The sequence below is a fragment of the Tiliqua scincoides genome, chromosome 4, assembly GCF_035046505.1.
Source record: "Tiliqua scincoides isolate rTilSci1 chromosome 4, rTilSci1.hap2, whole genome shotgun sequence".
Lineage (NCBI taxonomy): Eukaryota > Metazoa > Chordata > Lepidosauria > Squamata > Scincidae > Tiliqua > Tiliqua scincoides.
In genome coordinates, this window is record NC_089824.1 from 48,712,136 (window position 1) to 48,736,080 (window position 23,945).

At 44.7% G+C, this 23,945-nt stretch overlaps 1 protein-coding gene across 2 annotated transcripts in view; it reads right to left on the minus strand.

Annotated features, from left to right (window-relative positions):
• Positions 1-23,945, minus strand: part of SPIDR (scaffold protein involved in DNA repair) — a 244,523-nt gene that overhangs the window by 77,406 nt on the left and 143,172 nt on the right. For both annotated transcript variants that reach the window (XM_066623674.1, XM_066623673.1), the window contains one exon: positions 1,986-2,187. In XM_066623674.1, the coding sequence (XP_066479771.1) occupies positions 1,986-2,187 (202 nt within the window). The remainder of the gene's footprint in view (positions 1-1,985; positions 2,188-23,945) is intronic.

The following is a 23,945-nucleotide window of genomic DNA, read 5'->3' on the forward strand; positions in this document are numbered from 1 at the left end:
ATCTAGCCTCCCAACCCAGAAGTAACTGGCAATGATGGCATTACCAGCTACTTCTGATAGTACTTCAAAGAGGTGGACCACGTGAAGTGGTACAGTGGAGGACAAACACTGAGAAACATTGTCTACACCAGGGGTGCCCAAACCCTGGCTCGGGGGCCACTTGCGGCCCTCGGGGACTCCCAATCCGGCCTGTGGGGAGTCCCCAGTCTCCAATGAGCCTCTGGCCCTCTGGAGATTTGCTGAAAACTGTGCTGGCCCGACGCAACTGCTCTCAGCATGAGGGTGACTGTTCAACCTCTCATGTGAGCTGTGGGATGAAGGCTCCCTCCACTGCTTGTTGTTTCATGTCTGAGATGCAGCAGTGGTAGCAAAGGAAAGGCTGGCCTTGCTTTGCACAAGGACTTTTATAGGCCTTGAGCTATTGCAAGACCTTCATTCATTCATGTAAGTTCCATCTCTAATATATTCATTTATGTAAATTTATTCAAATTTGAAATGTAAATTATTATTTTTCTTCGCCCCAACACAGTGTCAGAGAGATAATGGGGCCCTCCTACTAAAAAGTTTGGACACCCCTGGTCTAGGCCATTATCTTTTTCAAGGGCCATCTAACAGAAAGTGTAGAGCTCATGTTACATTAGGCTCATGTTACATAGGGCAGGAGGTCTGGTCTAGAGGGGCAGGAGGTCTGGTCTAGAGGGTAGAGCCTCCATTTGCCTGAAGATTAACATCCTCAAGGTCACCAGTTCGAGGCCACCGGCACTGTGCGACCTTGAAGCAGCCGGCAAGCTGCAGCTGAGCTGTTCCATCTGCTCGGAGCGTGGGAGGATGGAGGCCAGAATGTTAAACCAGATCGGAGTGTAACATCTTGAATGTGGTGGTTCTTGAAAGAGAGAACCTTCTTTCAATTTGTAGAAATCCCTGCGTGGATTTAATAAGCCTGCCTGTGTAAACCGCCTTGAATAAAGTCTTGAATAAAGACCAAGAAAGGCGGTATATAAATACTGTATATTATTATTATTAAGGCAGTGCTTTTCAAACTCTCTTGGAGAGTTTGAGGCGCTCTAAGTTCTTGTGGGACGGGGGGAGGCAGTCGGGGGAAGGTAGCTCAGGGGGGCTGCAGGGGCTTGGGTCCACTTACCTCAGCCTCCTGCAGCCTCTCAGGGGTGCGGGAAGCCCTGCATGACCTTCTGCAGGGCTCCCTGCAGCTTTGAAAGCGAAAGACCCAAGACCCTGCAGCCCCCCATTAGCAGCACGATCTTGGGAATCGTGCTGCTGCCTCCTCCGTGCCTCTAGGCTGCCCCTACCCCTTAAGGTGAAAGTAGCTGGGGCATTGCGACATCCCAGTCTGAAAAGCCCTGCATTACGGTCTGGGAGTTACATTACGGCCAGGTAAGGCAAAATTATCCATGAATGAATTTGAGGAGCTGAGTTACAAAGTGCAACAGAAAACCGATGAAGTTGAGACAACCACAGCTGGCCTTAGGAGCTGACAATTAGAAATATTTTGTGGGGCTCAACTGGAAACATTTTCACAGGGCCCCATGTTCACAACCAAGGCCTGTAGAGTCTTAGAGATATAAATAAAATTTATTATATACCTTATATCTCTATGGTAGAATGGAAAGCAATCAAAGCAAGCATTTAAAGGGCATGTGAGTTAATGGATCAAATGAACCTATTTTAATATAAAATTGCATACAAGCCTGGAGTAGATTATCATACCCTAGATGACCCAATTTGGAGAAATTGGTACAATTGGTTTAAAGCCAGCCCTGGTGAAAACAATACAGGACAGTACCAAGGCTACAACAATAAGTGTACAATCTCAACACGTGGAAAATCTTGCTTGTAAAATATAAGTGTTATTCATTCATGATTCAGGCTTGCTCAGATGAAGGCTACGGAGAGTACATGAACATTCCTTCTGCATCCAAATGTCTGTTCATCAACGTTCTATAAAATGTTATAAAAAAAAACTTTACCTGATTAACTGCAGAGGCTTGGCACTGACTGTGTTTTAGGTCAGATAACCTGAATATTTGGGCCAAAGATACATTTCTTTTAGTAAGAAATGGCTCTTGAAAAGATGCCCTGTCCCTCTTTGACGGTTCTTCAAGAAGGATCTTTTGGCTGAAATAGGTATTCATGATAACTGGAAGGTTTCCATTCAGGAGAAGTTTTTGCCTGGAAAACAGAATCCTGGTTTAATTCCTTGTTAACAACAACAACAACAATAATAATAGAAAATAGAAAAATAACAAAATACAAAGATTTACAAGTAGAAATTGAAAGGCTGTGGTAGAAGACGACCAAAGTGATCCCAGCGGTAATTAGCACCCTCAGTGCTATTCCAAAACAACTTGAAGAGCACCTGAACAGCATACAAACTACCATCCACCAACTACAAAAAGCAGCTTCACTGGGAACACCGTACATCTTGCAACAATATTTATAACAGCAAAATAGGACAAAAACCAGGCATCCCAGGTGCTTGGAAAGGACTTGATGTCTATATAAAACAAACCTGTCATTAACATTTTTTTAAATTTATTTTTCACATTTTTATACTACCCTTCCTCCAAACAGCTCAGGGCAGTATACACAGCTCCTCCCCTTCTTTTGTCCTCACAACAACCCTGAGAGGTAGGTGAGGCTGAAAGAAAGTGACTGGCCCAAGGTCACCCAGGAAGCTTCGTGGCTGAGGGGGGATTCAAACCTGGTTACATCTGGTAGGCAACATCTACCTGGACTGTGCAAAAATGTAACAACAACAACAACAACAACAACAATCATCATCTAAGTAAATTAAAAAGCATATAATCTTGAGTGAAAAATTATTCTAGATCATAGGTTCCCAACCCATGGTCCGTGGACCATAGGTGGTCTGCGAGACCTTGCTAGATGGTCCACGAAGGTCTCTGGAGAAAAAACAACAAAGAGCCTTTGCAGGCTGCCTTTCTTGTTAGCAGCTCCCCAATCAGCGCCAAGAGAGAGGCTTTTCCTCCAAAGCAGAAGGGCAGCCGGGGGATGAGCAGCGGGGAAGGAGACAAGTCTCTACGCTTCCTTCCTTTTTTCCTACACATGGCGATGGAGGGGCAGGCGACCAAGCTTGCTGGCAATGAGCAGCAGGGGGATAAGTACATTCAGAAGCTGAGCGTCTCAGAGCCCACTTCTGTGAGTGTCTACTCAGAAGTAAGCCCCATTATAGTCAATGAGGATTACCCCCAGGACAGTGTGCATAGGACTGAAGCCTATAGAGCCCAATCCTAGGCGCGTCTACTCAGAAGTAAGGACCATTATAGTCAATGGGGCTTACTCCCAGAAAAGTGTGGATAGGATTGTAACATTCCTTGCCAGCTCCTGCTACGGCTGCTTCACGTTGGGGACTTCAACTGTGAAAAGTCCCAAGAGTGCCTCCTTTGCAGTCAGGTCAGCCTAAAGGAGGACTGCCTGGTTGATAAGTCAAAGAATAACGTTCTCCTTCCCTCCATGCTAGTTGCACTTCCCAGTATTGGGAAGCCAAACAATCACATTATTAATTAATTTTCTCTTGTTATTTTTTGTTTGCAGGGGTGGTGTGAAATAACTGATTAATTAATCTTATTACAAGTTTAATTGTATTTTTGGGGGTGGAGGGTTGCATGTGGTCCCAGTTTCCAATTTTTGCTTCAGTGGTCCTGGGTTCCTAAAGGTTGGGAACCACTGTTCTAGATTTATATCCTTTTTTCCTTTGCATGCTTTTAACACTTTCTTCCTCTAACCATTTAAATGTTTCAATATACAATTTTAAGGATGATCACAAAAAAAGATCAACAATTGGAAATCAATTCATGCTATATAGAGAAAGTACAACATTACAAAGTACTCAGGGCTTCTGGGCTGGGCCCCATTATCCTCCCGTTTGAGACTGGCAGGTGTCCCTGTGAACTGTGCAAGGTACCCATAAGCACTGCTGCTTTGGTGTAGCAGAGAAGATCCTGTTTTGCATACAATTACAGTGCAAGGACCTTCGGAGAGGAGGGGCTGCCTCTGATTCCATGAGCCCCAAACTAGTCACAAAATGAGCTTCCAGTATAGTTGGGAGACTTCCTGTGGTGGTCTTGTGAGTTTCCGATCCAGGACTCCAAGATGCGAAAGTTGTCACTCAGAGCCCTAAGGGTGCTGCGTGGGGGTGGCTGTGGAGCACTCGGCAACGGTGTCACTGATGAGCTCCAGAATCCTCAAGGAAAGCTGCACAGGGTTTCAATTAGAAGAGCATAACTATACAGCTTATGGGGAAGCCTGGTTACAGGTGTTGACCATTTGCTTAATTGAAGGACTAAGGTAACTTATACAGTGGACCCTTGGTATCCACAGGAGGTCTGTTCCCAGACCTTCCCCCCCCCCCACAGAATAGGATTTAATGGATAAGGGAATCTGTAGGGAGGGCCTCAAACATGACTGGAAGTACCTTCTGGATGCCTCCAGGCAGCCGTGGACCTCCACAGCCCTGCACCCGGGGCAAGGATCCACGATCCTGCCCCCCGCTGACTATCGCCAACCCCCCGTGGAGAAATTCGCCCCCTCCCCTCACCAGAGGCTCACGGAGCTTTGTACAACCTCTACCCATGCTGGGGAAACCTCTGTGAGGTTCCCCGGCACTATAAACTTGTGCTTCTGGTTTGCTGGAAGCACAGTTTCCGACCCTGTCAGGAGCCTCAGAGAGGCTTCTGTGGGGTCCTCGCGGCCAGCGCCTGGGGCATTTGCCCCAGGGAAGTCTATGGCAGGCATGCGAATGCCTCCAGGAGGCCAAGCGGTGCACCTGCCTGCACTTCATAGCACCTCCCAGGCACAACCAGAAGGCTCTTCCGGCTGCGTCCAGGAGGTTCTTGAAGCCCTTCAGACACATGGTTGTCGCCTGCATTGAGTCAAACCCACAGGTGCCAAATCCAGGGATAAGGCAGGTCACTGTAACACATTTTTATTGCTGAATATTTACTCCCCAAAAGCAGTGGTTCTCAATAGCACCAGGACCCACTTTTTAGAATGAGAAGCTGTCAGGATCCATCAGAAGTGATGTCATGACTGGAAGTGACATCATCAAGCAGGAAATTTTTAACAATCCTACCCACACTTAGGAGTAAGTCCCATTGACTATCATTGTTAAAAGCGTATACATAGTATCCTGTGGAAAGTACAGATGTGAAACATTTTCCCAAAAGGAGTCACATACCATGGTGGCATCAAGGTTAACGTATTAAAAACAAAATATCGAAATGAATGGGGACCCACCTGAAATTGGCTTGCAACCCACCTAGTGGACCCTGTCCCACAGTTTGAGAAACACTGCCCAAAAGTTTTAACTTCAGAGCAATGTCCATTATATATTACAATTCTTGGAGTAGTTCCAATATTTATTATAAGAAAAATTACAAAATCATTAATACCCTGTTCTAAATCATAAACATAATATAATTTTAACTATTTTTGTCTCAAGTAGACACCTGGCAGTTACGTCTGCCAGTTTTCACAACATTTCAAAAAAAATGTAAGCTACACCTATTTTTTAATAAGATGTTCTCAAATGCTTTTTCTGTCAAGTCTGTTATGAGCTCCAGCCCACCCCCCTTCAGGAATGGAAATGTGTCAGTCATCTCATTTGTGAGGACAGGAACAACTCATTTGTGGCTTTTTTCTGTGTTATTCTATGTATGCTATTATGATAAAACACACAGTCACCTTATACAGAGTCCATCTCACTCTGTGTTGTGTACTGACTGAGAGTGGCTCTCCAGGGTTTCAAACAGGGAGCCTTTTTGTGCCCTAACTGGGAATGTCACCTGGAAGTGAACCTGGAAACTCCTGCATGCAAGGTATGTGCTCTACTACTGAGCTATGGCCCACATTTATATCTCTTCAAGGAGGTTGGTGGTATTGCTAGAAGGCCAGGTAACACTGCTAAATCTATCTAAAACTCAATTCCAACTCAATGATTTCCTTGCCACCTCAAGGGATTAGGCACCCTGTACTCTCTAATGTGAACTGGACTTCTGAACAACTTGACATGAACATTGTACAACATTTTATACTTAAAATATATTCATGATTTGCAAAAACAGCTGTGAAAATAAGATGCATAATTTTTTTTAAATTTTATTAGCATAAAAATAAAAAAGTATACAAAACTAAAGTCCAACACAAATGGATGCATAATTTTCTAGAGATAAAATTTTTTCTAAAGACAAAAATAAAATGCTGAGAACCTATAATCACATTTCTGAATAAGAGTGACTCTTCAAAATTAGAGTTAATCATATCACTTTTCATTGCTAAAATAACAGTCAAAATGATTACAGAAGATGCAGCCAAGACTTCATGTGTTTAAAGAAGTTTTGTAGTATTAGCAAAATAAAACAGGTTGAGACATTGCTTAGCTATATTTAAGCCATGTTATTGCACTTACTTTCTGGATGCAGCTTTCCAGGGTTTTTAATTAGTTCCTCTTATTCATTACCCGGGGGATAGAAAACCATGAAGCTCACTCAGACAGAAACTGCATGGCTATGACAAATTAGACAATGAGCTTCACTCCCAGTCTGTCATAACCGGGTACCCTTTCTGCCAAAAGTTCAGTTAATGGCATCTAAAGGGTGTCTGCAGATAAAAGGTCACTAATTTCACTTGCAACTCAGTGGAAATTATGGCAGCTGTTCAGATTTTCTTCAAGCAGCAATATAGTATTAACATTTGTGTATTAACAAACAATTCTAAATGTTACAAAAATAGACCCAAATAAGCAATTAATCACAAAGCAAGGGAACATGGTCAACCAGCACAATCAAAGGCTTGTGCTCACATATTGTTATTAGGTATTTTCAGGATATTCACTGGGTGAAACAAAAACATCTCAAAAATTTTCCCATAGCTGGTCCGCATATTTAATGTATGTCACGTGATTGCTTATCACTTGATTATTCAACTCTCAAAACCAAAATGGTGACCACAATCTATACTGGGGCTATTTTTCTCCACGTTTTCAAGATAACACCATATTTGATCTTTTCACATGATAATTAGTTAAACACCTATCTACCAATCGGTCAGCAGGTTAATCATATGGACTCAACTCCAGATTTTAATTTCTCAGTTGTGGTACTCCTCATAATAATTTTAGCTGTGGAATGGCTTCACTCAACCTTAATTGTGAATTATTTCTGAATTCAAAATTGATGCCAAAATTACTGACGTTACCTGGGCATGTGGTTGTCTAGATGCCATTATTGAACAGAGAAGATTGTACTATTCAGAGGCAAGGGCATGTTACTGGCACCAACTATCATCAACGTTCATTCTTGAGGCTTTTGAATTTGAAAACAACTAATGCTATTCACTGGTTAGTTTTGTCCAGAGTATCTGTCCTGCAGGGATCCCAGAATGCCCCCCCCCCCGTTCTGCCGTTGCTTCCCCTTACTGATGCAATAATCTTCAGTCAAACCTACTTATAAATGATTAGTCATTTATAAGAAATCACAGAACAAATATCCCAGCATTCTCTTCATCAAGCAGTAAACAATTTGGGTTAGTAAGGTTTCATTTTGGGACCTGATATGGTAAGACAACCATGTGGTTAGGTCAAGAGAGCAAGATCTTAGAATTATAGAACAAGGCAGGGAACATGAATTCAAAGAGTCTGATTTGGATATTGGACACATATTCCAGGTTGCTAGTACACCAAGCTCTTCGTTAAGCAAACATTAGAAGAACATTAATCAGAAACTGAACAGCAAATCACTTCCAGCTTGACATAGCACAGAACCAGCTCCCTTTTGATACTGGTAGATGATTGCCAAGCAATGCAACATACTTTACATGCTCAAGTTAGCACATGCATAGATGCCTGCTCTCTTAAATTAAGTGCAATACCAAGAAGCAGAGACCAATATAAAACAGGCACATATTTTTCTTCATTTATTCTCCACCATGGCATCAATCCAGTGCTCTCTACAGCAAAAAAAGATTGGATGCAACTGGAGCATTTAAGTTACACAGAGTCAACTATTTGTTGCTGTATGCCACTGGTGATATTTTATTGGGGTGCTTATGAAAACAAATGGCTACAACAGTCATTAGCAGAAATCAGACACCTGAGGACAAAGGTTTGCCTGGCTGGTTCAAATCAAAATAAAATTCAGTTCCTCTCTCCCCCTCCTATTACTGCCATGTTAGAATGAGTTGCTGAGAAGACTTCTGTATACAGAAGTATATTCTGAGAAGTATGTATTCTGAGAAGACTTCTGTATACAGAAAGGGAGATTTCTTTCCCCATCACATGTCTCTCTCTGCCTGGTTTTTCGTCCCTCCATCACCTATTATTGCCTATCATTTATTTAGATTTGATTTTCCAGTTTACTGCCTTCTCTGGGCTGTTTCCTTCAATCACCCTTCAGGGCCAGCATTCCTGCACATCCAATATTGCTTCTCTCTCCTCAGTCCTATGAGAGATTTCCTCCACAGCTCCCTGTCATTCCTCAGGTTCCTGTTCCTTAGATCACAACCTACTCTTCTTGCCTTCTTCTTTCATCCATCCCGCTGTTCCTTATCTTCCTTTCCCTGTAAAAATTGCTCAATGCAGAGCATTGTCTTTCATTCTCTCTCTCCCACTATGAGGCTGGAAGATAAAGCATTATAATTAGGACAAAAGGAACAAGAGGAGAAATAGCTAGCGTGGTCCCAGAGAGCAGGTTCCTTTTGTTCTTGCTATCCCAGCGGGAACATGCTCAGAAGTTGGACTGGCAAACAGCCATCCTAGCTGTGAGCATGGGTTGGTCCTCCTACTTCTATCTGCATGCTTGCTTTACAACCTGAGAGGTGAAGCAACCCATGTCACATGCAAGATGGGCTGAGCAGGACAGAAGAGCAATGCATGGGAGGGCAGGGGAGCTTTATTCTGCCACAAATTATATTTGGTTTATAATATTGGATCCATTGGTGCCAGTTTTTACAAGATTAATGAAGTCATTTCTGCAATCTGATGTATGTTCTAAAATCCATTTTGGTTGCTGTGTCCTGTTTCAATTAATTGGAATTGTATATTGTGGAGTTATTGTTTTAAAATTGTTTTGGTTGTTTTACTAGTGTGGAGCCTTGATTAACCTTCTAATGGAACAGAAAGGTGGCAAACAAATCATTTAAATAAATGACTGATCTTTATGTTAATTTCGTATGGTTCTTAATCATCAGCCTACTGCATACAATGGACATGAGATGGAGAAGGAATGAAATGTCCTAATTTAACAGGAAAAGATAGTTTCTGTTTTTTGAACAAAGACAGAAGGAAGTAAAAAATAGTTTACTTACTTCCCGGTAGGCCACCTAGCCACCAGTTGGTCTCTTTGGACCTACACCAGCTAATTAGTTGGCGTAAGTCAATAGGAGTCTCAGGGTTCAGGCCAAGAAAGGGAGGTAGGATCCTGACATGAACAGGTGCAGCCAGGATCCACATTTCCCTCCACTTGTTCAGGCCACTCCCCATGCCGATTCTCCCCCAAACCGATTCACTCCCCATGCCGATTCTCCCCCCATGCCGATTCTCCCCCAAACCGCCACAAACTGGTTCTATGAAAAAGACCACACAAAAATTAACACAGAAAAAAATGTCCTAATCCTAACCCTAACACACTGAATCCCCTAACCCATGCGGGCAAAGTTTGTGTAGGCTTTTTTCATGTACACTTTTTTCCAAGTTACCTCTCCATAACCTACTCCAACTGCCACATTACCTACTCTGGTGCGGCCTGAGTGGGCAGTTGGCGCACACACTGGGTTGTCTGGGCCAGCGGTTCTGTAGCACACAACAGCAGCACACCTTTTGTGGAGCTATACCAGCACTTACAGCAGTAGATCAGGTGATCTGCCACTGTAAGCGCCCTATAGGATTTGGCTGCCCTGTTCTCTAGCAAGGTTTTTAAAGAATTTATTCAAACTTGTTCTATTTCAGGATACTAATTTCAGAATTACAGTGAGAACTGCAGGAGAAATGCAGGGAACGACAACAGCCACTCTTTATAGCCTTCATAGATCTTACGAAGGCCTTCGACCTGGTCAGCAGGGATGGCCTCTTCAAGATTTTCCCCAAGATTGGATGTCCACCCAGGCTCCTCAGCATCATCAGATCCTTCCACAAGGACATGAAGGGCACTGTTGTCTTCGATGGCTCCACATCCGACCACTTTGACATCCGAAGAGGAGTGAAGCAGGGCTGTGTTCTTGCACCAACTTTGTTTGGGATTTTTTTCGCTGTTCTGCTGAAGCAGGCCTTTGGAACTGCAACAGAAGGCATCTATCTCTGGACCAGATCAGACGGAAAGCTCTTCAACCTCTCCAGACTGAGAGCAAAGTCCAAAGTCCAGCTGAAATGTCTGCGTGACTTCCACTTTGCCGACGATGCAGCTGTCACTACCCACTCTGCCAAAGATCTCCAGCAGCTCATGGATCGTTTTAGCAAGGCCTGCCAAGATTTTGGACTGACGATAAGCCTGAAGAAAACACAGGTCATGGTTCCGGATGTGGACTCACCTCCCAGCATTACAATCACTGCACATGAACTGGAGGTTGTCCATGACTTTGTGTACCTTGGCTCAACGATCTCCAACACTCTTTCTCTTGATATCGAGCTAAACAAACGCACCGGTAAAGCAGCTACCACGTATTCCAGACTCACAAAGAGACTCTGGTCCAACATGAAGCTGACGGAACATACCAAGATCCAGGTCTACAGAGCTTGCGTCCTGAGTACACTTGTGTACTGCAGTGAGTCATGGACTCTTCGCTCACAACAGGAGAGGAAACTGAACGCTTTCCACATGCGCTGCCTCCGATGCATTCTTGGCATCACCTGGCAGGACAAAGTTCCAAACAACACAGTCCTGGAATGTGCTGGAATCCGTAGCAGGTATGCACTGCTGAAACAGAGACGCCTGCGTTGGCTCGGTCATGTCGTGAGAATGGATGATGGCCGGATCCCAAAGGATCTCCTCTATGGAGAACTCGTGCAAAGAAAGTGCCCTACAGGTAGACCACAGCTGCGATACAAGGACATCTGCAAGAGGGATCTGAAGGCCTTAGGAGTGGACCTCAACAAGTGGAAAACCCTGGCCTCTGAGCGGCCCGCTTGGAGGCAGGCTGTGCAGCATGGTCTTTCCCAGTTTGAAGAGACACTTTGCCAACAGTCTGAGGCAAAGAGGCAAAGAAGGAAGGTCCATAGCCAGGGAGACAGACCAGGGACAGACTGCACTTGCTCCCAGTGTGGAAGGGATTGTCACTCCCGAATTGGCCTTTTCAGCCACACTAGACGCTGTTCCAGAACCACCTTTCAGAGCGCGATACCATAGTCTTTCGAGACTGAAGGTTGCCAACAGTGAGAAGAGAGTAACAGCCCAATCCTGAGCTGCCTGGGGTGCCCAGAAGGGCTGCCGCCGGATCCTGCGCGCCCCGGGCTACCATGGGAGGCGCCTCTGGAGAAGGGGACTTTTGTCCCCTTCTTCCAGGTAAGGTAAGCAGCCCCAGAATGGGGCTACTCACGGCACTCGTGTAGGGCGTGGAGCCCTCCATGAGCGCTTTGGATCCTGCAGAGTAGAGCTCCACGGACCCGCCTCCCTCCCTCTCCCCGGCATGCCTCCCTCCCCCCCCGGCACGCCTCCCAGAATGCCTCCTCCACGCCCCCGCTTACTGTACCGCAGCTCGGCCGAGTAGCTAGTCCAGCACCAGCTGGCGACAGTGCTCGCCAGCTTGGAGCTGTGCCACCGAGCACAGGATTGGGCTCTCAGTAACCTTGCCAAATGCATGCATCAGATTTTCAAATGTGATGTGTTCTGTCCTAACTACATGCAACCATTGCAACTTAATTTATGATCTTTAGTTCTCCGATAGTTTCCTGCTAAATTAGGTTGAAATGATACTCTTGGAAATCCTCTTCTCTTCTTACCATTTTGCTGCCAAGCTCTGAGCACAAACTATTGTACCAAGGAGGAAGAGAAAACAGCTCTGCCTCGGTGTCCATTCCAACATGGATGAAGAGTGGAGAACTATGAAAGCGGCAGGTCATTGTGCTCACCTAGTCCTTGGCTTGGGCTGGGCGAAGCCAGTGGCCCAACTCATTCCCTACTATCCTAAAACATCAATGCTTGGCAACAGTTACCAACTATCTATGCGCCTGGAGCCACAACTGAATTCAAATGACCAAGGACGCAATCTTAACCCCTTACGCCAGTGCTTTCCCGTGCATTTATATCAAGTGCCCTTGACATAAGGGCAGTGCAGCTCCAAGGTAAGGGAACAAACATTCCCTTACTTTAAGGAAGCCTCCGTGAGTGACACCCAATTGCAGGATGCAGCACATGTCCCAATGGCACCAATATGCCAGTGCTGGAAAGCACTGACATAAGGGGTTAGGACTGCACCCCAAGTCTCCCATGTTGTACATGTTCAGACCTAATGATCTGAGCTAGTCTGTATGTGCTACCTATGGGCTGCTGGGTGGTACTGGTTAACCTACACATACCTTTTTCAAAGATTCAAACATATCTACAATTGAATTATTTGCTTTTGTGGATGCTTCATGAAGTGCTGCTTGCACACAGTTAAAATTTCACAAATATAAACAAGATATTTAATCTGCACTATAATTACAGCATGTTGCATCCTTAATGGCTCTCTAATTCTTCTATGCAAATAAAACTAAAAGTGCAACAATATATTCTGAAATTCAAGAAAGCAGAGAAAATAAAAATTGCAGTTTCTTCAGAGACAGTCAGTAGTATGGTGTGTGTCATTCAGTCAGACAGATTCAGAAAGATAAACAATTAAACTGAACTCTTGGCAAATTCCACAATGCAAAGTAAAAGCAACTTTAAGGCTGAAACTCTGTCCTAATATAACCCTGAAGTTCATCAATTTTTACATTTCCCTCTGTTGTGTGGAGTATGGCTTTGCCCCAAACACAATTTAATGTACATTTTATTATTATATTACTCTTTAAAAATTCTTGTTAAAATGCTCTTTGCCAACTTCTCCCACAAAAACAGTTTATAGTCAATATTAAGTATCATTATTATTATTTTGCTGGGTCCCTGACTTCCAACTTATGGACTTCCTGAATTCTGGGCAGCCATGTTGGCACTTTTGCGCAGACACAGTCAATTCTTGTACAGTCACAATAGTGCTGGCCTGTTCATTCCATCTTCTAAACAAACATCCAGAATGGAAAAAGGACATATGTTGGGGACTTAGTGTACTGCCTTTCAACAAAAAAAGTCCAGAGAACAGATTGCATAGGAAAGAAAAAAAAGTTCCCTATCCTGAAGGGTGTTCGTTCCATATTACACTCTAAATAACACATGAAGAGGATACCAGCAACTAGCTGCTAGAAAAGAAACCACTTCTCTCCACTGCTTAAAAGAAAAGGCCACTACCTGAAATAGGCGCCTTTTTCCCACTTAGGAGGGGTAATCATGTTAGAATTATTAGATGCTCATAATGGACATACTGACTTGTCCTTTAGCTTCATAGTTATTTCAAATCTTCTAATGAAGAAACATTGCTTGTCTACTTCATACTACTGTCTGCTTCCAAAACAGAAAACTATACAATGACCTACAATTTGGGGTTTTATGACTAACACTCAATGGAACAGAAAGCAAAAATAGAGCCCAGGTCAACAGTATAACCAAACAGATTTTACAATGGAAACTAGATTGAATTCTAGCTGAAGAATTGTTAAAAACCAAAAATGATAAATACTTTTAAGGTGACTGCTTACATTTTTGTAATTACAGAGCCTGTATTATTCATGACCAAAAGAATAAATAATGAAACAAACCCAAGTATGCAATTTTCTCTATCCAGTTGTATTTACTAGAAAGAAAAAAGAAATTCCTATCAATAACAAAAGGTTATTTCTTTTAATTTCTTTCTTAAGTGCAAACTAGAGATCAGTTATATAAAGGAAACTGATATATATATAAAGTTATATTCTCTTATATAAAGAATACACAGCTGGGGAAAAAAATGTACATAGCATCACATTTCTAAAGAGGAGTTTCCCAGCCTCTCTAGAAACGTCAGAGGGAAATAAAGATTATGAAGGAACCAGACAGTTTGATAATTACAGAGCTGTCCCTCCTTGCCCACCTCCAAAATTCAGGGAGATAATTAGGAGATTCCCCAAAGGGAATGATACTTCCCAACTAGTATATTTACATGCAATATTTCCTTAAAACATCTACTTGTCTGCTCTCAGCAGCCAAAAGATTATGACACTGACAGGTTCCGGGTAAAAATGAGAGAGCCCGTGCAGACCATATCAAAATCTAGCTCTTGTTTGGGCACCAGCCAGCCAAAACAGCAGTACAGTATTATATCCTTGGCAGAGACTGTCGGCTCCCTTGGCCTTAGGGCTAATGGTGAAATATGCTTATAACTGCTGACGTATAGAAAAGGGGGGGATTCAGACTGAGAACTAAAACAAGATGAATTATGCCCATGTCACACTAAATTCTCACAGAACTATTTTTCCGCCTAGGCCTTTATGCATCAGTCATACCACTGTGTTTCTATGACTAGGCACCAAACATTTTTAGCAAAAGCATTGTAGGTTATGACAAATTTTAATTATTGTAAATGATCTCATACCTTAGGGTGAGAAAATTAGTACGGATGGCAAGAGCTTACAGAACTCACAGTCCAATCCTATCTCCCGCCATGTTATAGCATCAGCTGTGCCAAAAGAGTATGTGCTGCATGCTATGGTGGGGGCAGGGGCGGCAATCGGACAGCCTTCAGGAAGTGAGTAAAAATGCTACCTACCTCCTGGTAGGCTGGCCGAGAGTCTACGGATCTCCTCAGAACTACTCCAGCCATTTTGCTGGCGCAAGTCCAAAGAAAGCCAGTGGGTGTCAGGTTGCATGGGGATAGGATACAGCAAATGTCACTGCCAATGGATCCATCCTTCCTGCCTCTGACACACACTCTGGTTCTTTCCCAAGTTACGCCCCCTCCCCAACCCTCCCCTACCCTCCCCAACCATGAATCACCAGCCCCAAGCCAACACACATGACCTAGGACCATCTGGGGTCCATGGCATTGGGGATGTGCCACTGCACCTGCTTCGCAACAGCAACCTCAAATGGCCCAGGAGCAGTTGTAATCTATGTGCCATTGCAGGGCCTTTACACTAGTACAGGGGTGGGCAAACCCCAGCCAGGGGCCATTTGCAGCCCTCAGGGACCCCCCAGTCCGACCCACAGGGAACCCATCTCCAATGAACCACTGGTCCATCGGAGACCGTTGGAGTCCGCGCTAGCCTGCAACTGCCAGTCATGATCACCATACCCAAGCTGCAGGCCAAGTTACAGCAAGGCTTTTTATAGTCACCATGTGTTTTCTGCCTTTTCCTGGGCATTATTTTTTTTTAAAAAAAACTCTCCCCACTGTCTCTGAACAACTTATGTCTCCATGTATTTCTGGCTTGGTCTGTATGATTTCACTGTGCAAGAGGTGTGAGGCTAACAGTTCTCATGTATTATAGTTCTCATGTGTATTATAAATAAATTCAATAAAATTCATTCATTCATATAAGTTTTGTCTCTACTGCAGTGGTTCTCACATCTTTTAGACCTGGACCCACTTTGCAGAACGAGAATCTGTCCGGGAACCACCGGAAGTGATGTCATCAACCTGGAAGTGACGTCATGCCGGAAGTGACATCATCAAGCAGGAAGCGACATCACTGTTCTCACCTAGTAGTTCATAAACTGCAAATGACAAGAGAAAATAGTCTAGCTCAGAAACTTTTTTCAATTCTCATCGCACCCCTCCCGCATTGTTGTTATTATTGTATTAATATATAACACAATATAACATTGGAGTTATTGTGGTGCAAAGAAAATAATCTCTCACTTAACATCAAAAAAACTAAAGAACTTATAATTGACTTCTGGAAAAAGAGGGATGTACACACACCATTATACATAAATGGTGAGGAGGTGGAGAGGGTTGCTAGTTTCAAATTCCTAGGTATTTACATCACAGAGGACCTCTCATGGACTATTAACACCAGCATGTTGATAAAAAAGGCACAAAAGCGGTTATATTTTCTGAGGAAGCTTGGGAGGTTAAATTTGCCACAGCAGCTGCTTGTGTCTTACTATCGTTGCACCATTGAGAGTGTCCTAACCTGTGATATCTTGGTGTGGTACGGAAATTGCTCTGCAGTGGACAAAATGCTCTGCAGAGAATTACTAAGATCGCACAGCACATCATCAGCTTTCATCTACCAGCTTTGGAGGACATCTATACATCTCACTGTCTGCAGAAGTCACATAGTATTCTGAGAGACCCCTTCCATCATAAGTACTTTGAACTGTTGCCTTTGGGTAGACAATACAGAACTATTAGAGCAGCACCACACGATTCCTGAACAGTTTTTATCCCACAGCCATAATTATGTTGAATAAGGCGATATAGTTGTTACCATGCTCCGGGGCATTATGGTCTGTTATACTGTTTTTATATTATGATGCATATTGTATAGAATGTGTGGGTGAGTGTGCAGAGTGTGATTGTTGGAACTGTAGTATATACGTATTTATGCTTGTATCTCAAAGGTGCATAAATTTTGTTGTGCTGTAGCACAATGACAATAAAGTTACTACTACTGCTATTGCTACCAAGCATCCCACCTGTTCACTGTATGAAAGAGAGAGTATCTCATGCTGTTTTATTAGCTTTTATTGGGTTATTTCTCAGTCATTTTCCAATAGCAAAGTACAAGGAGAAAAAACCTATTTAAACCTTGACACATAGTTAAACCTCCCCCACTTCAGGGATCTGCTGAGGTTAAAGTTCCTGGAGGGGGGGGGAGGGCAGAGCTGGGGCTGGATGGAAGTGGGGGGAGAGGGGAGCTGGATCACAGGGCAGAGCTTGAGCTGGAAGGAGGTGGTGAAAGAGAAAGCAAAACAAACAAAAGACATGCCCCCATTTGCAGGGAGAGCTTTCAATCCACCTCAAGGTAATCCAGCAACACTCCCTGAAGACATTCAGAAGGCACCCTCACTCCTGTGAGCCTCTGCAAGCTACTCTTTTGCCCCTGGGAGAGGTTTTCAGTACACACAAGCAAGCTGAGGCAAAGGCTGTTCCAGCTTCCAAGATGGCTGCCTGCTATTTGCCAGCCTGCAAGATGGCATCGCACATACACAGAAAGCTCAGGCAAACGTAGTTCCAGCTTCCAAGATGGTGCCGCCTGCCTAATTTGCCAGTTTCCAAGATGGAGGCACACATCTTTTCATGACCCACCTGACCTCAGGTCGCGACCCACAGCTTGAGAAACCCTGTTCTATTGCATTTATGCAAATTTATCTAAATTTATTCAACTTTGAAATACAAATTAATTTTTTCCCAGCCCCCAACACAGTGTCAGAGAGATGATGCGACCCTCCTGCCAAAATGTTTGTCCACCCCTGCACTAGCAGGATGCTAGTCCCAGTCATGAAAGGCCCTATAGGATTGGACTGTTAATGACAATGGCTTTGATCCAGTAGTGTCCAGCAGAAAAAAAAGGCACTCTGCTTATGCAAGGGAAGGGTCCCTGTTTCCCTACCACACAATTCCCTTGCATGCCATTTCCTCCCATGCCTTGCAGGCCCTGGAATGTCCTTTTGCCGCAACCACCAGGAGCAGCTTAGTGAGGACACAGGAGACTGCAGTAGAAAGGCAGAGGTGAATAAATGCCATTGGGCAAGTGAAATTCCACTGCAGCTTCTTAAGATTTAAGCAAATATTATTTCAAGTTAAGATGGAGTCAGGAAACTATGGAACAGCCAGCAGCAGAAGTAAAAACAATTCCCTTGAGTGTTTATGTCCACAACCAAGAAAAGAAAATCTGTACGGCTATTGCTAAGTGACTCCAGCTCCTCCAACCATCATCTTCTGGTAGTACATAAACATTAAGATGATTCTGAAGGGGGTAGCTATCAAACAAAGACAATGCACTCTTTTGCTCATTGAAAGTGAATTTGTGGGTTCATGATGGTTGGCTAAATGGCTCTTTGCAGAATGCTATTTCCAGTGAAAGCAAACATAAAAACAGTTATTCCAATCTCTCTAACTCTCTACCTTTCTGAGATATGTTAGTTTTACTTATGTGTATAAATGTGTTGTGTTGGACAACAGAAGGGAGTGGAGAATATAGAGAAAACTAAAGAGAAGGAATTAGCTTTATTTTTAGAACTGAAGAACATGGTTTGCATTAATTCTGATCTCATTAGGAGTACATTTCTATACTGTACTATTGAAGGTCTATCTTCCAGGCTAACAAGCCTCCCTGCATGTTTGCCAATGGCTTCACTGCTTCTATAAAACAAAGCTAATATGGACAGTCCTGTTTGTGAAGAGACGGTCAACTTCCTCAGGCTATGCATATTCACAGAAATATTGAGAAATCTTCTGACTAGAGAGTAAAAGCAGAAACAGGAGACATGCATAGTATTTACACAGATGCTTGTATTCATGCAAGGAGAGAATAAGGGAAGGTTTAAAGTCAAATATTTTCTGTTCACTGGGAGCCTCAAAATTCTAGTACAGGTGACCATTGCTTAATGACCTTCTGACCAGTGATAGCCCGCGTAAGCTACCACCACTGGTAGGGGCCACCACTGTTCACCCCTCCCCAGCCACCAAAGCTGAGGGGAGACATGCGCCCCTCGCCTCAGGAGGCTTTTCTGAGCCTTGCAGAGGCAGCACTCATTTGCATACTGCCTCTACAAGGCTCAGACTGGCTGTTTCAGCCAAAAACACATGACTTCCTGTTTCCCGGGAAACTGGAAGCTGCATGTTTTCAACCTAAATGGGCATTGTGAATAATAATAAATAATAATAACAACAACAACAGGTATTTATATACGGCCTTTCTTGGTCTTTATTCAAGACTTTATTCAAGGCGGTTTACATAGGCAGGTTTTATTAAATCCCTATTAAAATAGGGATTTTTACAATTTCAAAGAAGGTTCTTTCTTTCAAGAACGACTACATTCAAGGTGTTTCATTCCGATCTGGCTTCACATTCCGGCCTCCATCCTCCCACGCTCAGAGCAGATGGAATTGCTCGGCTTCAGCTTGTCAGCTGCTCCAAGGTCGCAGGGGGCCGGTGGCCTCGAACTGGCGACCTTGTGGATGTTATCTTCAGGCAGACGGAGGCTCTACCCTCTAGACCAGACCTCCTGACCAGACCTCTGTGAGATTCAAAAAAGCCTCTGGAGGTGAGGGGAGCACAGGTCCCCTCTTAATCTACTCATAACTCTGCCTGTGTCAATCTGCCAACACTATCTCTTCTAAGCTATTACAATTTTGGCCTACACCTTCTTTGCTCTTCTTAAAACTTGCTATAATAAACAAATTTTAAGATGGTAGTGTACATATATGAATTTTGGAACTGCAAACTGGCTGTACCACTGATATATATACAAAATGTATTTCTGCATAACTTTTATTTATCTGTGCATTTGTATACAGTGGGCCTTTGGTATCAGGGGATCTGTTCCAGGACTCCCCTGTGGATAAACAATTTTGTGGACAGAGAATTCCACAGGAGGGGGGTGTCAGCAGACTGGAAGTGCCTTTTAGAAGCCTCCAGGAGGCTGCAAATGACTCCCGTGTGCCTCAGAAGGCCTCCAAGATGCTTCTGAATGCCAATTCCAGTATTTTGCAAACTGGAAGTACATTTCAGAAGACCTCCTGGATGCAACTAGAAGACACTTCGTCATATCCAGGAAGTCCTCTGAGGCCCTCCAGCACAGGCTCAGGAGCCACACTGAGTCAAATCCGCAGATGCCAAGCCCATGGATAAGGGGGGCCCATGTACTACTTTTTGCATATACAGGTTGAGACTAATTATTCAAGTGGGTTCCTTTCCAAGCACTCAAGTGGATAATAAACGCACTATAGCAAATCAATTTAAAAAACAAAGTTTCTTTGCTCCAGTAATTTAAAAACAGCCTTGCTGACCTTCCTGATGTAAGATAAGAGTCATTAAGAAAACAATCCATCAGCACTTCACTCAGCCCCTCCATTCACCAATGCAAAATGATCACCTTTCTTTCACGTGCTGGGGCAAGGGAGGGATCCGAAGGAGAGAGAAGGATTGATGGATTGTCAGCCAGCTGCCCTCTCTCTCTCTCTCTCTCTCTCTCTCTCTCTCATTAAGGAGACTACTGTTAAAGGACTGTTCAGTTTTTTAAACTGATTTTAAAGGGATGCATTTTTCCCTTCTCCAGGGATCAGCACATTCCTTCTCATTTGCGGGGGCCATTCATGTTGAGTCAAATTTGTGTATAAAAAATCCGTGTATAACTAGTCTGGACCTGTATTTTTCCACATCCTTAAGAGGGCCTCAAGGTGGTTCTCGTTCTGTTAAATGAAAGCAAAACAAAATCAGTCAATTAAAGGACAAAAAGAGATAATGCACAATGAAAAGGGAAACTATCATCAGCAAAAGGATTGGGGGGTTCAACCAAGTGCTTGCATACAAAAATAAAATAAAAATGACTTCACTGAGTGGCAAATGGATGCCCCTGAGAGGGCCAATGAAGGCTCCAAGAAGAGGGACTTCCAAAGTCTGCAAGCTGCTACTGAAAAGCCCCCTGTCACTTCTCACCCTCAATTACAGCTCCAAAGGAGAAACACAGAACAGGACCCTATTTCATGAACATATATCCTAATCCGTTTGCCTACTCCCTGCTCAGCCTCTGCAATCCCTCCCTCCAGGGAACAAAGACAGCCACTCTTTATAGCCTTCATAGATCTCACGAAGGCTTTCGACCTGGTCAGCAGGGATGGCCTCTTCAAGATTCTCCCCAAGATTGGATGTCCACCCAGGCTCCTCAGCATCATCAGATCCTTCACAAGGACATGAAGGGCACTGTTGTCTTCGATGGCTCCACATCCGACCCCTTTGACATCCGAAGCGGAGTGAAGCAGGGCTGTGTTCTTGCGCCAACCTTGTTTGGGATTTTCTTCGCTGTCCTGCTGAAGCAGGCCTTTGGAACTGCAACAGAAGGCATCTATCTCTGGACCAGATCAGACGGAAAGCTCTTCAACCTCTCCAGACTGAGAGCAAAGTCCAAAGTCCAGCTGAAATGTCTGCGTGACTTCCTCTTTGCCGACGATGCAGCTGTCACTACCCACTCTGCCAAAGATCTCCAGCAGCTCATGGATCATTTTAGCAAGGCCTGCCAAGATTTTGGACTGACAATCAGCCTGAAGAAAACACAGGTCATGGTTCCGGATGTGGACTCACCTCCTTGCATTACAATCTCTGCGCATGAACTGGAGGTTGTCCATGACTTTGTGTACCTTGGCTCAACGATCTCCGACACTCTTTCTCTCGATACCGAGCTAAACAAGCGCATTGGTAAAGCAGCTACCACGTTTTCCAGACTCACAAAGAGAGTCTGGTCCAACAAGAAGCTGACCGAACATACCAAGATCCAGGTCTACAGAGCTTGCATCCTGAGTACACTTCTGTACTGCAGCGAGTCATGGACTCTTCGCTCACAACAGGAGAGGAAACTGAGCGCTTTCCACATGCGCTGCCTCCAACACATCCTCGGCATCACCTGGCACGACAAAGTTCCAAACAACACAGTCCTGGAACGTGCTGGAATCCCTAGCATGTATTCACTGCTGAAACAGAGACGCCTGCGTTGGCTCGGTCATGTCGTGAGAATGGATGATGGCCGGATCCCAAAGGATCTCCTCTATGGAGAACTCGTGCAAGGAAAGCGCCCTACAGGTAGACCACAGCTGCGATACAAGGACATCTGCAAGAGGGATCTGAAGGCCTTAGGAGTGGACCTCAACAGGTGGGAAACCCTGGCCTCTGAGCGGCCCGCTTGGAGGCAGGCTGTGCAGCATGGCCTTTCCCAGTTTGAAGAGACACTTGGCCAACAGTCTGAGGCAAAGAAGGAAGGCCCATAGCCAGGGAGACAGACCAGGGATAGACTGCACCTGCTCCCAGTGTGGAAGGGATTGTCACTCCCGAATTGGCCTTTTCAGCCACACTAGACGCTGTTCCAGAACCACCATTCAGAGCGTGATACCATAGTCTTTCGAGACTGAAGGTTGCCAACAACATATCCTAATCCCAGCCCATTTAGTGCTTTAAAGATCATTGCCAACCAACACCTTAAATTGAACTCAGAAGCTTACTGGCAACTAATGAAGCTGACAAAAAGGTGTGAGTAATATGTTTCCACACCCAGGACTCCACTAAGACCCATGCCAAGTGTTGTGCACCAGTTGTAGCTTCCAGATGCTCTTCAATAGTAGACTCACACAAAGCACATTGTAATAATCCAGTTTGGTTGTGACCAAGGGCTGTGTTATACTGGCCCAAACTCTAAACATATTTGTTAATGCACATACCTGTTAATACCTGTTAATGCACATACCTGTTAATGTGCATATTCTTAATCAGTGGGATCATGCCAGTGGTTTTCAAACTCTCTTGGAGACTTTGAGCTACTCTAAGTTCTTGCAGGGGCCGGGGGAAGGCAGCGGCATGATCCCCAGGATCGTGCCACTCAGGGAGCTGCAGGGCCTTGGGTTCACTTACCCAAGCCTCCTGCAGCCTCCTGGGGATGCGGGGAGCCCTGCACAACCTTCTGCAGGGCTCCCCACAGCTTCAGAAGTGAAAGTGGAGCAATCGCGCTCCACTTCCGTTTTAGCTGAGGCAGGGCGCGATTGCTCCACTTTCGCTTTCAAAGCTGCGGGGAGCCCTGCAGAAGGTCGCACAGGGCTCCCCACACCCCTGGGAGGCTGCAGGAGGCTCAGGTAAGTGAACTCAAGCCCCTGCAGCATCCCCGAGCGGCGCGATCCTGGTGATCACGCCACTGCCTCCTCCCTGCCTCCTGGCTACCCCTGCCCCTTAAGGGGGCAGAAGCCAGGGCCCACAGGCTGGGCGTTGCAACGCCCCAGTCTGAAATGCCTTGGATTAAGCAACCAAATGCTTTGCTCCTGGTTCATCTCCTGGGTCTGGTTCACCTGGACAAATTGGATGTCATTTATAGTTATACCTAGGCATATAGGCTCAATATTGCATGATCCTAAAGCAGAAAAAGTGGGTATTTGGGAACATGGGTTATGTCAAACGCACACAAATGAACCAGGTCCTGGAGTGGAACAGAAGCAAGCTGGGTCATGATGCACACAATCCATTGCTCCACTATGCATTGAGAATACGCATGGGAATTGACATGTTACAGGGAATACAGAATTCTCTAATACAGTGGTGGTCAAACTGGTGACTTGCACTGCATTGAAACTTAAAAGGGTCACTTTCCCCTTAACGGGAGTGACCCAGGAATGGGTGGCCCAATGATGCCGCAGTAACCCAAGAGCATTTTAACAAACCTGGGGGCTCCTGCAGCCTTCTGGAGGGTCCTAAAGGCTCAAGCCTCCTCAGTGAGCCTCCCCTCCACAGCAGTGAGCTCTGATCTGCAATCAGAGTTCACTTCTCAATTCAGAAGCTCCGACCGAAACAGGAAGTGAGCTCTGAATGAAGACCAGAGCTCACTACTGCAGAGGGGAGGCTCGCCGAGGGGTCTGCGAGCCTTTAGGGCCCTCCAAAAGGTTGCACGAGCCCCCAGGTATGTTAAAATGCTCCTGGGCCCTGCAGCACTGTGATCGCTAGGGCACCGTCAGGACGCCCCCACCCCAGTCCCTGCCCCTGTCAAAACTTACCAGAGGTTCTCAGATTCCTGGAAAGTTTGAGAATCGCTGCTCTAGTAACTGAAAGAAGTCAATGGTAATGTTGAATTCAGAACATTACTGGAAATGGGGATAGGTGGGGAAATCGCTACCTGTTCTGAATTCCAGATTCTGCTATTTGCTCTCATTGTAACAATGTAACTTGT